A 15,962-nucleotide genomic window follows, 5' to 3' on the forward strand; every position below is an offset into this window, starting at 1 on the left:
TGACTGAAATAATCATTTTGTGTTTATTATGTACACATACAAAAGGGCAAAACGGTGAGAAAGTATCAACATAAATGAGAAACTTCACATTGTTTTGGTTTGTTAACGTCAACAAAAATGTCAAAACACTTGTTTTTCCTCTCATTTCTCTCTGCTGTATATTTTATAAATGAACACTTCATACTTTGTAAATTATATCTCTAACCCTAAACCTTTCACTCACACAGACTGTGTTTCTGTCTCTGTCTTGGTCACTCGTTGTAGCGTGACAGTTTGAGTCGGGGGATGATGTTCATGGACTGCAGTTCTTGGAACAGCAGCTTGCAGGCGTACGGGATACGCAGGGAGGAAACGTGGCAGGAAGACTTACAGTAGTGACACCTGAAAGATAAAAAAACAGAATCAGACTGGAAACAAACCAGAGGAAACATAAATTGTACGTCAGACGGATCTGAGGACTTGAAAAGGTCCTCATGTTGCATGCCACTTTGAGGAAATGAAGTAGACACATGTGACCTGAATGAAATCAATTACATTGAATAATTCAGGGATTTTTTGGGAGGGGGGGGGCAGCTCATTTACCACACAATTAGATCTGTCTTAATATTGAAACTGCAAATTCTTCATTTACTGTTTAGCTTCACATTGTGTTGAACAAGGACCAGAGTTTCAGCCCGAACATGCAGACTCAGTAGCCAATGAGAGTGAGAGTTACAGTGCGGTGCTGTAATAAGGGTCACCTATGAAGATTTTCACTTTTTAAGAAAGGTGATATGCAAATGACCAATCTTGCTAACATAAACAGACGATGCTACATACAGTTGCTTTTTTTTTTTTTTTCCCCCCCTCAGTACACATTAATGTACACTAGATTTTGTGAGTGACTATCAAAAGCTCTCATGTCCATTGTCCCAGGTGTGTCATGCAATGCCTTTTAAAATCTTTAGCGTGTATGAGCAGCAACTACAACTTACTGAACAGGTTAGCCTGTTCCCAAAGGAGCAACTTTGTCGACAGAAGAGTTCAACTTACCACCCAGAGTATCCCAACAGGCCGCACTGTCCGCACACGTCCACCTCAAAGGCGTCACTGGAGATCATGAGGCGCTCTAGCAGTAACATGCTCGCTCCGTAGCCGATCAGACAGTCGCGCTCCATCTCGCCCAGACGTAGACCTCCATCTCTGGAGCGGCCCTCTGTAGGCTGCCTGGTGGCGGCACAGACGCATTCAGGAGATACAAACAGTTGACACAGAGGTAATTAGATTGTTACCTCACCTGTTCAGTGTCTCAGCAGTGTTTGCCGAGACACTGAGCATTCTTTTTGTTATTTCTATGTAATTGCAACAAGAGCATTGATTTTACCTGGTGAGAACAGCTCTGGGGCCTCGGGCTCTGGCGTGCATTTTGTCGAGGACCATGTGCTTTAGTTTCTGATAATATACCGGTCCAAAGTAGATATAAGCCTCAAGAGGTTCCCTGAGGAAAATACAGCAGTCAAATACATCCATAAAGATCTAGTCAACAATAAGTAAAAATCAAACATTTGCTAGTTACTTCTCACATATGATGGCTGCTTCTCTGTTTTCTATGGTATATAATCAAAGTTGCGTCTTATGGTAATGTGGGAGAGAGCGAGGGCTGCACTAAAAACACTTGATGCTGAAAACATCATGATGACGATGGTGCTTTCAGGTGTCTCTGGGAATCTCAGACATCCTACATTTGACAGCTGGCTGACAAGATGCTATTCTTTTATAAGCTAGTTGTTAGAAATTCAAAACCGAAAAACAGTAAGGCTTGAACTGTAGTCCTACGAAACAAACAAGCTGATCGATTGATCCCAGTATAATTTTTAATTTCTTGCACAATTCAGCATCCAACTCTTTTAAGATTGAGATTAGGGCTGCAGCTAACGATGATTTTAGTAATTGAGTATTCTACAGATTATTTCATCGATTCATCAAGTAATCGTATAAGAAGTACTTTTAGTAGGCGGCGGCGACAGCTTGAAATAATCCAATACTTTGGACACTTTCTTCTTTGTCCTTCGCTATTTTCTCTCTTTTCCTCCACTTTGCAAACAGCGCCATCATAATCACATTGTGTTCACTTGATCACAGCGTAAGTGCGATGTGCGACAGTAATAAATGTCCGTGCGGAACAGTGCGCTTTATAGGTAAAAGTATTATCCTTTTTAGTAACTAAATTAATAGATAAATTGTTTGTCCTTCCTCAGTCAGCCATTGTTATGAGAAAAGGGTTCAATATGTTGCTGTAAGCTAGTTTTATGTCTACACCAGTGTAAAGAAAGAGATAAACAATGAAATTTAGACAACCTATAATTATGGTATACTTTGGAAAATATTGAGCAGTGCTATGATGTATATAAGAGTTGTGTTTAATGGGTTGAAACATGATCTCTTTATTACCCAGTGATTCCTGAGGTGACGTAGTCTTTGCCCTGGTAGTTGTATCCGTAACGGATAAGATCCTCACACACATCCTTCACTTTGCTACCTCCGAAAGCCGTACCGTAGTGAAACCGTCCGTCCAGGACCCCTGCCTTCCCAGCCAGCAGTTCAATCAACTTTCCCACCTGACACAATAAAACACACCACAAATGTAACAATGGCTCCGTTCACACCATAAATCTTTTGAGATTTACACTCATTGCTGGCTCCAAATGTTGCTGGCATATTGTGGGTAAGATTAGATTACACATGTACCCCTTCGGGGTGGGACCAGCAGTCTAAGGATGACTGATTTCAACAATTCCAAACCCAGAGGACCCCTGACCCCATCACATAAAAGGAAACACCTACTCTCATTTCACTCTCAGGCCACAGAAACATCCTCCCGAGCCAAACATTTCTGAGTCTTTTCCATGACAACCACAGACAGCAAACACACTGGCACTGACGACTTCAGCAGTAAAGATCACTTAAGTTTTTACAGTGCAAGGGACAAAAAGGAGGGAGAAACGGGGCCAAGTTTCACGTCATTCGCATTCAGCACCATCCTACAGTTCAGATGTACTGTGCATGTTTGATAAAACTTGCACACTCTGCTATGGGGCGGTGGCTTCCCTGGCAGCCGTCTCCGAAGCAACAAATATCTGTTTGTGAACAGCAAGACTGCTGCTTAGCGGCATCAATGGACGTGTGCTCTGGAAGCCAATGATAACCCAGAGAGGAGAGGAGCAGGGATAATGAGGGTTTTGTCTCAGAAGAGCCGACACAAACTTATGAAGAGCGATGGTCAACACAGACGCTGAACTCGCAGCCAAAGATCACAAAAACAACTGTCTACAGGTTTTGGATTAGGCGTCAAATTACCAAATTTTCATCAAAAACAAATGTCGTTTTGACCTACCCGACACGTATTACACAGAATTTTAGAGCTGAAATGATCAGACCATTAATTAATAAAATCGACAGAAAACTAATCTGGTTACTACTTTGATAATTGACTAATCATTTGAGTGACTTTTTAAACAAAAATGAAGAACATTCACTGCTTTTCTTTGTCATAAACGATATTAAACCAAATATCTTTGGATTTTGGGCAAAATAAAGCCATGTGAATACATCACCTTGGGCTGTGGGAAAGTAAGAAAATGGCATTTTACAGTCCTTTCTGACATTTTGTAAACAAAACAATGAAATGATTTATTGAGAAAATTCTCTGTAGCACCACAAATTATGTTTTTCCCCCACAGTTGAGGAGAGTCGTACCGTCATTCTGGAGGGATATCCGTGAGGGTTCATGATAATATCTGGACAGATGCCTGTGTCACAAAACGGCATGTCCTCCTGTGGAACGATAAGGCCACAAACACCTGACACACACACACACACACACACACACACACACACACACACACACACACACACACCACACACACACACACACACACACACACACACACACACACACACACACACACACACACACACACACACACACACACACACACACACACACACACACACACACACACACACACACACACACACACAAAAAGAACTGAGGTAAGTAAATGCACACATCCCAAGTCCAAGTATCCAAGTAAGTACAACTACTACTTTTAAGTTATTTATCTTTAATTATTATAATGTCCATTAAGTAATCAAAAATTAGACGAAAATCTTGTGGATATTTAATTGATTGTTTAGGTCATTTATCAAGCAATTCTTTGCTGGTTTCAGCTTCTCACATATGAGCATTAGACGCGTTTCTCTATTTATCATCATTGCAAATCTAATATATTTTCATTTTAGACTGTTGGTTGGACAAAACAAGCACTCTGAAGATGTCACCTTGGGTTCCCAGAACATGTGATATTTAATTACATTTTACAGACTCATCTAAAAAATAACCAAAAGATTAAAGTAAGGAAACTAATTGTCAGTTGCAGCCCTATCATCAATTTCTAGCAAAAAGTCAAACGCACACTAACCTAACTGACCTTACAGTTCTGACTAAAACAACTTCTAGTAAAACTTCTTGTTGTGTATTGCTGGGAGGTGGTGTGGACCTCTGGCTGAGCGTGACATTTCCATACTCATGTGGACAGACAGGGTCATCTTTTGATTCACATGACGTGGGGGACAAGCATCCTGGGTAGCCAGGAGTTTAAGAGAGAGTGCAAATGTTTGCTGAGGGGCCGAAGCACTCCTCCCTGGCCAGGGTAAACAGATTGTAGGCCCATTTGCAAATGAAAAAAAAAGAGAAAGAGGAGAGAAGAGAAGGAGAGCAGGAAGTGCAGAGAGGTGCTTAGCTTGACAGGGAGACCGGGATTACACATCCATGACTTTCAGTTCAACTCAAAGGAAGTGGAGGGGGATCAACTGGAGAGGAGAAACTGAATCCGTGCACGTGGGAAAAATTCACTATTAGCCGACGAGTCGCCGACACAGCACACAGCGGACTGTTGATGCCTTACAGGATGCACTAACAGGATGCAGACTGGGAACAAGTGCAGCGATTTACTGGAAAGTCATCCAACAGCAGGAAGAAGGTGAAAAGAAAAGAGAGAAAAGGCCAGTGGAAAAAAAGAGGTAAAAGGGGAAAATAAAAACAAAGAGAAGGCAGTCAAAAAAAAGTCTAAATATCGGGGTAAAAGCAGGAAGAAAGACCAAAGAGAGGGAGGACAGAAAGTGGAAAATGGAGGAAAATATGTGTGAGTGTGTGAGTGAGAGAGAGAGAGAGAGAGAGAGACACACTAGTTCCCATAGCAGACATCCTTGGTGTTGTTTGTTTTGTGTGAAAGTGAATGATAAAAGAGGCATGAAATCAGCAGAGAAAGGCAAGACAACAGCAAGGGTCCAGAGCCCTCCATCACAGCTCATACAGCTCCATGCTGGCGGTTCGCACAATGGGCCCCTACTGCTGACAACCCCTCCACCTCCTCCCCTATCTCCACAGCTGTGTGTGTGTGTGTGTGTGTGTGTGTGTGTGTGTTTGTGACCGGTAAATAATTAACTTATTCTGCTCTGCTGACCAGGACTTATGAGACTAGTCATGAGTAGCTGGGAAATCTATTGCTGCAGTCAAATTCACTTCTAATAAAATGATGAAACCTTGACTTAGGATTTAGTTCTGTTTAAAAATATTTGTAAAAAAAAAAGTTTCACAAGAATTTATTTTTTTTTTTTAAGTAGCACCTCAACGGGAGTCCAAAGAGCTCTGATTAAAAACTAGCCCATTCATCAGTTGCACATCTGGGACCACATCTCCTCCAGCTAACCCCCCGGCGACCCCTCTCTCTTCGTCACCATCTGAGACAGAAGACATTGTCCCACCCTGAGCTGACCGCCCAGTGGCCACCGTGTTAATGAGGAGAGTAAATTATGCATGGCGCCAGTTAGCTTTTTGATTAAAACATCATACAAGCCCTCTATAGGGGAGGTGCTGCAAAACAATGGAGGTTGTAAACGCTTTTTCCCCAGTAGCAGCAGAATACTGCTGGGGTGTAATAAATTTGCATAGTCTGGCACAGGACAAAGAGCCAATTAATTGAAAAGAGCTCTTGAAAGATGAGGACAGGGGGGCAGTGACAGCGCAACAGCCACTGGGACGTGACTCAACAAATGCTCCGGCACAGAGACGACCAAAATGTTTCTTTTTACAATCTTTCATGACAGGTTCAAATTGGGGGCTCCAAGTTCTGAATATTAATGCAATGCTCTGTAATGTGCACATTTAGGTTTGAGCTTAACAAGCTGTCTTTTATAGAGAGAAAACGGTGTGACCATCCTGAGGCTGGCACCTTTCTGTCCGTGCCGACTGCTGAATTTATCTCCTATCTCTGGTCTCCTGGTCTGCCTCAGGAGGATCTTGATGAGGAAAGCATCTTCAGCGTTGGATGAGATCATGACCTTCTCGATGTACGAGTCAGTTGAGCCCTTGTAGCTGCAGGAAGAAAATGGGAGAATAGCTAATGTGAGTTTCTTCACAGCAGCACTGGCAAGCATTCTAAATGATGAGCCGTGTTTACATACAGACGCTGAACAGGTGGATCCACAGCGAGGCAACACAAGCTGAGGTCACAGTGAACATGTTGGGGTGGGGGTGGGGGGGTGGGTATGCAACTCAAGCGCTCTCACCTGATGGGCACGTCTCTGTACTGGGGCTGGCCTGGCTGGGTACTGCCCTCCAGTGGTGTTTGGGTAACAGTTGGCATGGACTTGTTCACCAACACCTGCTTATTCTCCACTCTCTCACCTGGGTATTATTAATGAGATAGTGAGTCACATTTATTGGTGCGGTAGAGTCTGGTAAAGAGCAGCAAGGCACGCAGGGTCTCCTCCAGTCCTGCTGGTACTCACCAGGGCAGCATATGCCATCAGCATCCAGGATGCTGTGCCTCCAGATGGGCTTTCGTGTGGCAGCATCCAGCATGGGCCCCATCACTTTGTCAAAGGTCTGGTTGGTGTAACGCCGCAGTGTGCACTTGGCGTTTTTATAGACGAGGCAGCGGCCAAATCCTGGAGGGAAACCACAAATATGTTTAATAGAAGGCTTTAAAAAAAAAAAATGTTTTGATAAAAATGCTAAAATTCTGCGACAGTGACAACATGCTCACTGTCATTTTCAGATAAACGGCTCTCACCTCGGTCAAGTGAGGCCTTGTTGAGGACTAGGGCGTCCTCAATGTCATAGCCGCTGTAGCTCATCACGGCCACAGTGGCGTTCTGTCCAGCAGGCAGCTTCTCAAAGTCAATCATCTCGATGGTTTTTGTTTTGACCATGGGCCTCTGAGGGTACGTCAGCAGGTACATCAGAGTGTCAATACGATTCCTCTGGTTGTAGCCAATCGTACCTGGAGAGAGAACACGTGGAGAGCAGATCAATGACTCCTGCAGTGTATAGAGAATTTACTTCTTTAAACACACAATGTGTTTAACTCTATAAATCAATTATTAGCACGTTATAGGCGTTAAACCCTCCTGCTGGGTGGGTCGGGGCTGGGCCCAGTTAGCACCATCTCAGGGCAGCGGAGTGGAGGAACGGGGTAAGTTGGGGCATAAAGCCTGACCTCCCTGGAAGCCTTGACATTTGTCAGATACTATTACTTCACAATCAGGCAACAAGCACAGTCTGTGATAATAGGCCTGAGCCACACAAGCAGATTTGCACATGTATGGGGGCTGTCCACACAAAACAGACAAGGCAGAGGATATTGGGCCAAATATAGTTCCAGTCTGTGTTTTTGTAATAATATGTGTGTGGGGGGGGGGTCTTACGAATGTTAGCAGGGCCGTTTGGGGAAGTTTTGGTTACCAAGGAGCTGCGGGTGTGCACTCCGTGGTCTTTCGCAGCTGAGCACACTGACCCTGTGAGCACAGCCAGAGCAGACACAATGAATTGCTAATGACACTCTGGTTGACTGGCAGGGAAAGGGCCTCCATATACGCAGAGCACAATAGAGAACCTACGCAAGCACCCCATGTTTGATGTCCATGCGCATACACACACAGTGACACGCACGCACGCAAGAAAAACACTCAATCACACATATTCTGACAAGAAGTAGCGCAGGAGCAGAGTTTTGGGGGAGTCGAACCAGCAGGCTGCTTGTATCTATAGTGTTTGTTATTCCAATGTTCTTTTGTGTGATTTAAATTGTGCAAATAAAACTCTAAACTAGCAGATTTAGGGGGTTTAAGAATAGAGCTGATGCAAGATTAAATTAGTGTCAGAGTCTGTGTTTGTTTGTATGCATGCGCAGAACTAAATGCCGCAGCTGTGCGGAGGATGTTTGAAAAAGGATTTGACATCCTGACCTGCCTGCTGACTGAAGCTACCTGCTCAGCTGAGTCTTACCCATGGCCTGCTTGCCCATAGCACACTGGTATGTGTTCCTGGGCGACTGGTTGTGGTGGGGGTAGGGAATGAGGCCAGCACACACCCCAAGCAGCGTGAAGGGCTCGATCTCCAAGTGTGTTGTGTCTCTACAGAAATAAAAAAATAAAAGAGGCAGTGACACCAGAGTGTTGAATGGCATCTACAAATCACTTTTTTCTAAATATGTCAGGTGAATCAGGTGCCACTCACTTATTAATCATGTGTTCATAAAGGGCGATCTGACAGTCATTCTCCTCATTGACATCCAGGTACTCCACCAGGCCTTCGTGCAGAAAGTCTTCAAAGGTTCTGGAGTCAAGAAAAGAGCATTTCAGAAAAGATACATTGTAAATGACATGTTATATATAAAATATATATATATATAAAAATCAGCCTCACCTGTAGCCCTGTGACAGATCTTCTATGTGTTTGTTTTTCACCATCGGCTGTCCCCTCTTCACGATGATGTACGGCCTGATGGAGCACCACCACAGACCAAAGCAGAACACTGTCAAACTACTGATGAGAGACTTTTTACATATGCTTTGTTATCAAACGCTTCCACACAGGGAAGAACATTTCTGAAAAGTTACTGATTTTTGCAATTTTAACTTCACAAATTGAAAATTTGTTTCAGCAAAGAATTTAAATTTCCTGTTTAACAAAATTTAAACTAGAGCGTAATTTTTCCTAAAGCATTTCTTTTCAGTGCTTTTTTATGCCTTATGTACATGTCCAGGTCCAAACTTCCCCACCTGCAGAGTCGTCCTCCATCAGAAGAGATGTAAACGCACCGATCAGTCAAATTGGTGGAGATGGACACAAACTCGTTGATAAATCCTGCCCTGCGCATCAGTCTGAAGGTGCTGACCAGCTTAGGATGATCTCGAATCACACCGAGAATGTTACCTGTTGAAATAATACAGACAGATAGATAGAGATAAAGATTTAGAAACAATGCACATATTTAACTACAGACAATTTTACTACAAACTACTGTTAGAAGAATAAGACATACTTTTTAAAGTAAAAAAAAAATTACACTTTTCTTAGTCTGTTATTGCTATATTATTATATTATACCCATACAGGTCCTAACTTAACCTATTGACATGCATTAACACATGGAGAGATGTCAGAGCGAGGGGCTGCCACGCAGTCAGGCGTTATGAGCAGTTTGGGGTTCAGGGCCTTGCTCAAGGGCACCTTCGACAGTGCTTATGTTTGAGAGTGAACGAACAGATGTTCACTTCTTTATTTACTACCTTTGTTTGCTGCTTTTGTTTCCCAGTTTGTGCCTTAAAAAGGATTGCACCTAATGATTGTTTTCATAATTGATTAATCTGCTCATTACTTTCTCAATCTTGTCTATAAAATGCCCATCAGAGCTCAATGTGACGTCTTCAAATGACTTGTTTTGTCCAACCAACAGTCTCAAATTCAAATATTTTAACTACCATAATATCAGACAAAGAAAAGCAGCACATGTTAACATTTGAGAAACAGGAAATGTCTGGTGTTTTTGCTTGAACAATATACAACCATAATCATATGTCCATGCATTTTGAAGATCAACTAATAACTTCAGGTCTACTATAAAGATAGATCAAAAAGTTGTAACAGATAATTAAAGTTCCTGTGGGAATAATAAACAGTGGGCAGATTCTACTAAATTCTGACACAAAAACTCCACAACCTTTACGAAAAGGAGAAACAGCATGTATAGACAGTAGAGTACTGTGAAAACAGAGCTCAAACTGCTTGCCGGGGTTTGTTCATATCAAGTCTGACAGACAAATGACTGGAGAACAGTGGAAACACTGTGCTCTGCCTCTGTGTGAGGGCACATTTGCAGTGAACACACTCTGAAGGGCTTTGACACCTGCTGCTACCAACTAATTAAATGGTATGGCAGCTAATATAATTTGACAGTTATCAGTGGCGAGACAAACATATACAGTAATTAAGCGGCCAAGTTCTGACTCAAGAATAATACCTACTGCTGCCATTAAATTAACGACTTATCGGCCTCCCTGCAAAATACAACATTGCCTTCTGTAAACTAAACAGAATATTTTCCCTTGATGTTCATAAGCAAAGCATTCAAAACGGGGAGGATTAGACTTTCTTTTAAAGTGATCTAAAGCTGCTGCATCCAGTGTTAATTCTCCGGTGTTTATATTAGGGACTACTGGTTCGGAGGAGTTTTACCATTGAGGAAGACGAGGAAGACGCTCGGGTAGGAGAGCTCCTCTCCACAGAGCAGGTTGACGTCTTCTACTCCCAGGTTGAAGGCCAGCTTGATGATCGGACCGTCCTCCATGTCGGTGGTGATGTGGGTCATCAGAGCCAAGTTCTTCACCAGACCGCAGGCCTACAAACAATGATTTAAACCACGTACAGAAATGATGTTACGTTTCTTTGTATTTATACTGAATGAGGTTATACTCCACGCAAGAATGCCGCACCACCGGACTTTGTGAAAACCACACCAAAACAATCCACAACAATAGTTAAGTGGACATCAAATAGCTGTGCTCTACAACAAGAGTTATAACACTGTAACATGTGGCTCATTCCAGCTCTGTATAGGCCTACCTGTAATTAACTTCCTGTTTAGTGGTACAAGTCCAAGCTTTTGACAGACTTGATTTATATCTGAAGGGTCATAAAAACGTGTTTTAACCCATCCTCTGAAGATGGTGAAACATGTTAGTCAACAGAAAGCAGAGAGTTTCTAACCTGTAGATAACAAACTACATTGTCTAATTACATTAACTGAAACAAAACACTGAATATTTTAGAGACAGGAAGACCGTGTCCCAGTCAAAGCAGAGTAAATCATAGTCCAAGGGGTTTATAAGAGTGCTAAAAGTCAAATTTTCCCCCTACTAATTTCTATCTGATGATAAAATGGATACATAATATTTTTCCATAACTGTCAGTGCCAAAATGAAGAGTTAAGCCGTCTTTAAAGTCCTCTCTTCTTTTCACCAGCTGCTATTATTTGTTTTACTTTACTATTTAAATTCCCAGGGACGATGTGTTAGTATAACCTGCTCCCTGGTCAGGTGTGGCTGCTGCAGCTCACTCACCTCTCCCTCAGGAGTGTCAGACGGACACAGCATGCCCCACTGTGATGGCTGCAGGGAGCGCGGCCCACTGACTTTCCTGGTCTTCTCAAACTGGGAGGAGATCCTGGTCATCATGCCGAGAGCCGAAATGTAGGAGAGACGAGACAGGACCTGGGTGACACCCTGGCGGTCCATCTTGAATCTCTTCAGAGACCAGTTACCCTGTGGACAGGAAGGTCACTATTCTTCATTATCCTGCCTATTAATACATTTTCATGAACAAAGAGTGAAAAATAAAGATTTATGATTATTATATTAATAAATAGGGGTGTTATGAGACACTTAGCTCACGAGAGGAGACACAATATTGGGTTCACGAGATCCAGATGAGATTTTAACACTATTTTTAAGAAATCTTTAATGCTGAATTCTAGAAATATTTTGAGCATTAAACACTTAATTTCCTGCATTCTGTGAATGTTTTTACACCAATTTCTGCATTATTAAGTAAATGGAACACAAAATTCATGTCAGATACTTTTTCTCCTGTAGATCCTTTTCTCATGTAATATCATCCCTGCTGAGTCAGCACACATGCAGGCATGATTTAGTCTTCCCTCATCTTTTGAGTCTTTTGCTTGGGGACGTAACCTCTTTAAATGTGCAGGTGGCACCTTTTCACCTCAATGATAAATTAATTAATTTTAATTCAGTTTTAACTCGTGGACTTCAATAGCTCCTGTGTCTCAGCAGATTTTCTGCTCATGTTCCAAACCTTTCAGCACATTTAAAATCTATCCCACATCACTGTGTTCTCGGACATCATTTCATGATAATTTTTAGAAGTCTACCTACCCTTTACTCTGCTGAACATTACGTTATAGCTCCGCTGGTAGACCAACACCGTTTTGGACTGCATGTTAAGATGACCGACAAGGAAATAAAACAAACTGAAAACACTTGTGATCAAGCAGATATCTCACCACAAATCCACATACACATTAACTTTAGCACCTCCGCTAAAGTGCAGCTCACGGTCCCAAAAAGAGCAAGGTTGCGCTTCACTTTTTAGATGTTTATATTGCAAAGCTCTGCCACCTACGTTAGCATTTGGTCACAGTACGAGAGTGGGAGTGTGTGTGGTTAAGAAGGTGTAAAAAATGTCAGTTTCTTGAGTCTCGTGAGACAGCTTTTAACCTGACAAAAAATGTCTTAAGAAAAGTATGCCGGTGCTTTCAAAGCTTTTGGATTGGAGGGTTATGCATGATTAAATTTCTACTGACTTTTAAAAATGCGTGTATGAGTGTCCAGTTGCCCTCGACTTTAACCTTTTTTGGATAACTATGACCTGGATGAATCTTCACAGACATCTTCTGAGGTCTGTTTCAATACAGATCACTTACTATTGTCTGCATTGTGTACTGAAAAAAACATTGTACATCAATGTCCAAATAAAACAAATCTAACCATCAAACAGTGGTAGAAGACATGATAAATAATAATAATAATAATAATAATAATAATAATAATAGCAGCAATAGTGCCGATTCCTCAATTTTACAATTACTTTTTTTTGCTTTTCTTCCTCTACAGATTGTGTTGGGGTAACTAGGTAACCATTCAAACTATCCTGGTACTTTACTTCCTCCTGCTACTAAAGTTTGATTAGTTATAACTTTATTCTTTATCAAAAGTAGCTCATGAGAGTAATTTTAAGTAAATCTCCAATCAAATCGAAAAAAAGTGATGGTTAATAGGTAAATTAGACTATGAGTAATTTAATTCTAAAACTACAATCAGGGTACACTTACCGAGCTATTCCCACAGCCTTCTTCAGCTGGAATATATAAGTAAGTTAACCTTGAGTTTAGAGTCTTTAATTACATTATACATTAATTAAGAAAAATAAGTAAAAAGTTTTATTTAAAAAAAAATGAAGGTTTATGTCCAAGTTTGTAAAAGTAAATGTCTGTTGTAAACATTTCTATTTACTTGTTTACCTCCCAACACTGTCCAGAGAGACAGAGCTAAAGGAAACAGCTGGCAGGGAGATTCTTCTGAAGGTCAGATGATTGTTGGCGTAAGGATTTGTACCAGGTTCCTCTGGGGGAGAGGTGTATACTTTCTATTTAATTATTTCTTTAAATCTATGGTCTCCGACTTGCACGCACTCACCGTTGATATGGCATTGACCATGCCGTTGGTGATCTGATCTTGCCGCATGTGCTTCACCACATCAAACTGAGCAGCTCTCTGCTTGGGGATGATCTGGTCAGCGATTTTCTTCAATTCAGAATTGAACTTCTTAAACAGATCTTCAAACAGCAGAGACAGAAGCTAGAAAGGGCACAGAGAGAGACCATCATCAGTAAGAATGTTTTTTGTACTATTCACTTGTCAAGTCTCCAAACTAGCTGTAAGAACAGTCATTTCAGCGACAGAGTCATCAGTGTATCTTCGCAGAGTCTCAGATGTCCTGGCACCCTATATCTGTTCCTGCCTCCAATCAGCGGCAAGGCGCGTTAACAGTCAGAATTAATAACCAGGTGTGTCGGCTCAGTGATAAGCCTGACCTGGCCTGTGTCCCAGGTCCCTGTCCTCCTCCACCGGGCCTACAGGAGGCAACCTCTCACAGCCCCCACACACCCTGAGCATTAGCATACATCAAAACAAACAGGCAGCGCTGCTCAAAATTAATAAAGAAATTAAGCTTCCGTTGCACAGCCAGGCCAATTAGTTGAATGTCAGGGAACCATAATTGGAGAGTGAGGAGATTGCTGGCGTTGTTAGTGTGTAAGCCCCCTATTGAAATAGGGCTCTGTGCCCCTCCCTCCTCCCATCTCCTGCTCCTTATACAGAGCAGGTTGGGGGGGAAATTAAAGGCCTTAAGACAGCAGTAATTACATTATCAGAGCCGGGCCTGCGGATTAGCTCAATCGCTCCAGTCAAGGCAGCAATTCTATTGTCACGGTGCTGAAAAATCCCCGTGCTTCCACAGCCTCTGGATTTTGGTGCCACCGCATATCTCTCCTGACAAAGCCAGGCTGAAATACACGGGGGTGGGGGGGTGAAAACAAAACAGGGCAAAACAAAGCTGACGGAAAATAATGAGCATCTTATTAAAAGAAGGAGGCAAGAACAAAGATGCAGGTGAGAGATCAGGCCTGGAGCAGCCGCTGTCCTCTGCTCCAGCGCTGTGATCCATTCTCACTAAAGCATGTGAGCATTATTGGTACTTTTCTATGCATGCATTATTAATAAGCATCAAGCCTGTTTTGTTTTCTTGTGGCTCTATGAGTAAAGAAAAGGAAGTAAACACATTTCAGTGGACAGAAATTAATGAAATGAATAAACACCCAGGTCAACAGGGTGCCTTTTAATGTCAGAACTGAAGTCTGGCTCATTTATAAATACCTGTTGATCAGCTGACAAAGTAACAAAAACAGAATCTAATGGACCTGCATGTTTGTCACATACTGCGAAATATAAGAAGACTTAATGGCAGATTAAACATGGCATTATACAAGCAGTCAATGGGACCACATGGAGGACAGGTGCATAGAGGTTTACCTGTCCAGCCAGCTCAAGACGTTTGTTGCCATAGTAATCTCTGTCGTCCACCTTGTTGTCCCCCTGAGCCAGGATCACCCTCCGCACCATCACAGCCAGGTAAATACACTTAGCCCGAAAGTTAAACTCTTTGACCTACAGACAAAACATAAAATTATTATTTTTTATGTGGAATATTATTTGGAGGAGTATAATCAATGATTCCCATCTGTCTGTTAACGTACCGGCACATGTGTGAGGATAAGAGACGCCAAAAGCTCTCTGGCCTCCTCCATCTTGGTCTTCTTAGGGCCTCCCCACATGCGCTGTCTCCGCACTTTATTCCCGAGGTACCTCAGAGCCTGAAACACAGTGCAGCAGATGCAGCAGAGAGAGCAGACAACAAGGAGAGCAGAGTATTGGCGCCAATGTCATACCGGAGTTTCGAAACCCAATACAAAAACAATAATAGTTTTTATTCTTAGTTTGGGGATTACAAACATTCTTTTACAAAACACATTCAACATTTTACCCTCTCTCCCCACCCACCCACCTGCACTCCCAACCAATCAAACATCAACAAAAACAAGTCAATAAAACATAATTATTTAATAAATTAAAATGGAACCACTAGGGGAGGGAAGGGGTTTGGGGTAATCAGCCATCTTGCAAAATAAACAACACTGCAGTTATTAAAGTTAGTAAAATATAGTGTAAAAATGAGATGATTCATTTTTCCATGATTCTGACAAAAATATTTTGGATTTTTTGACTCCAGACAGCAGAAAAGTGACAGATAATGAGGAGAAGGAGAGGAGGGAGGACCAACTGAGACCCCTCTGCTCCTCCTCAGCTGCTGCATTTAAAGGCATGTGGTGTAAGTGTGTGTTTGAAGTTAATGTTATTGTAAAATGATTAATATGTGTGGATTTTTTGAGAAGAGGAGCACAGAAAATGCATGAGAGGCATCAGATTGTGGGAGGTCAAGTA

The 15,962-nt window shown here is 42.0% G+C and overlaps 1 protein-coding gene across 1 annotated transcript; it reads right to left on the bottom strand.

The window, feature by feature from the left end:
- On the bottom strand, positions 1–15,334 carry polr3b (polymerase (RNA) III (DNA directed) polypeptide B; the record flags this gene model as incomplete). The annotated part of the gene is given in 18 exon segments (XM_038705408.1): positions 1–381; positions 1,033–1,206; positions 1,364–1,477; positions 2,431–2,597; positions 3,736–3,839; positions 6,273–6,415; positions 6,610–6,727; positions 6,832–6,990; positions 7,116–7,325; positions 8,330–8,457; positions 8,561–8,659; positions 8,750–8,824; positions 9,106–9,259; positions 10,561–10,723; positions 11,445–11,645; positions 13,599–13,760; positions 14,994–15,128; positions 15,218–15,334. Coding segments are annotated over 18 exon segments (2,553 nt in total), but the record flags the coding sequence as incomplete, so codon positions are not given.
- Positions 15,335–15,962: the final 628 nt, after the last annotated feature.

Source organism: Micropterus salmoides, unplaced genomic scaffold, assembly GCF_014851395.1.
Source record: "Micropterus salmoides isolate LMB-PRFRI ecotype aquatic unplaced genomic scaffold, ASM1485139v1 Ms_hic_scaffold_8, whole genome shotgun sequence".
Lineage (NCBI taxonomy): Eukaryota > Metazoa > Chordata > Actinopteri > Centrarchiformes > Centrarchidae > Micropterus > Micropterus salmoides.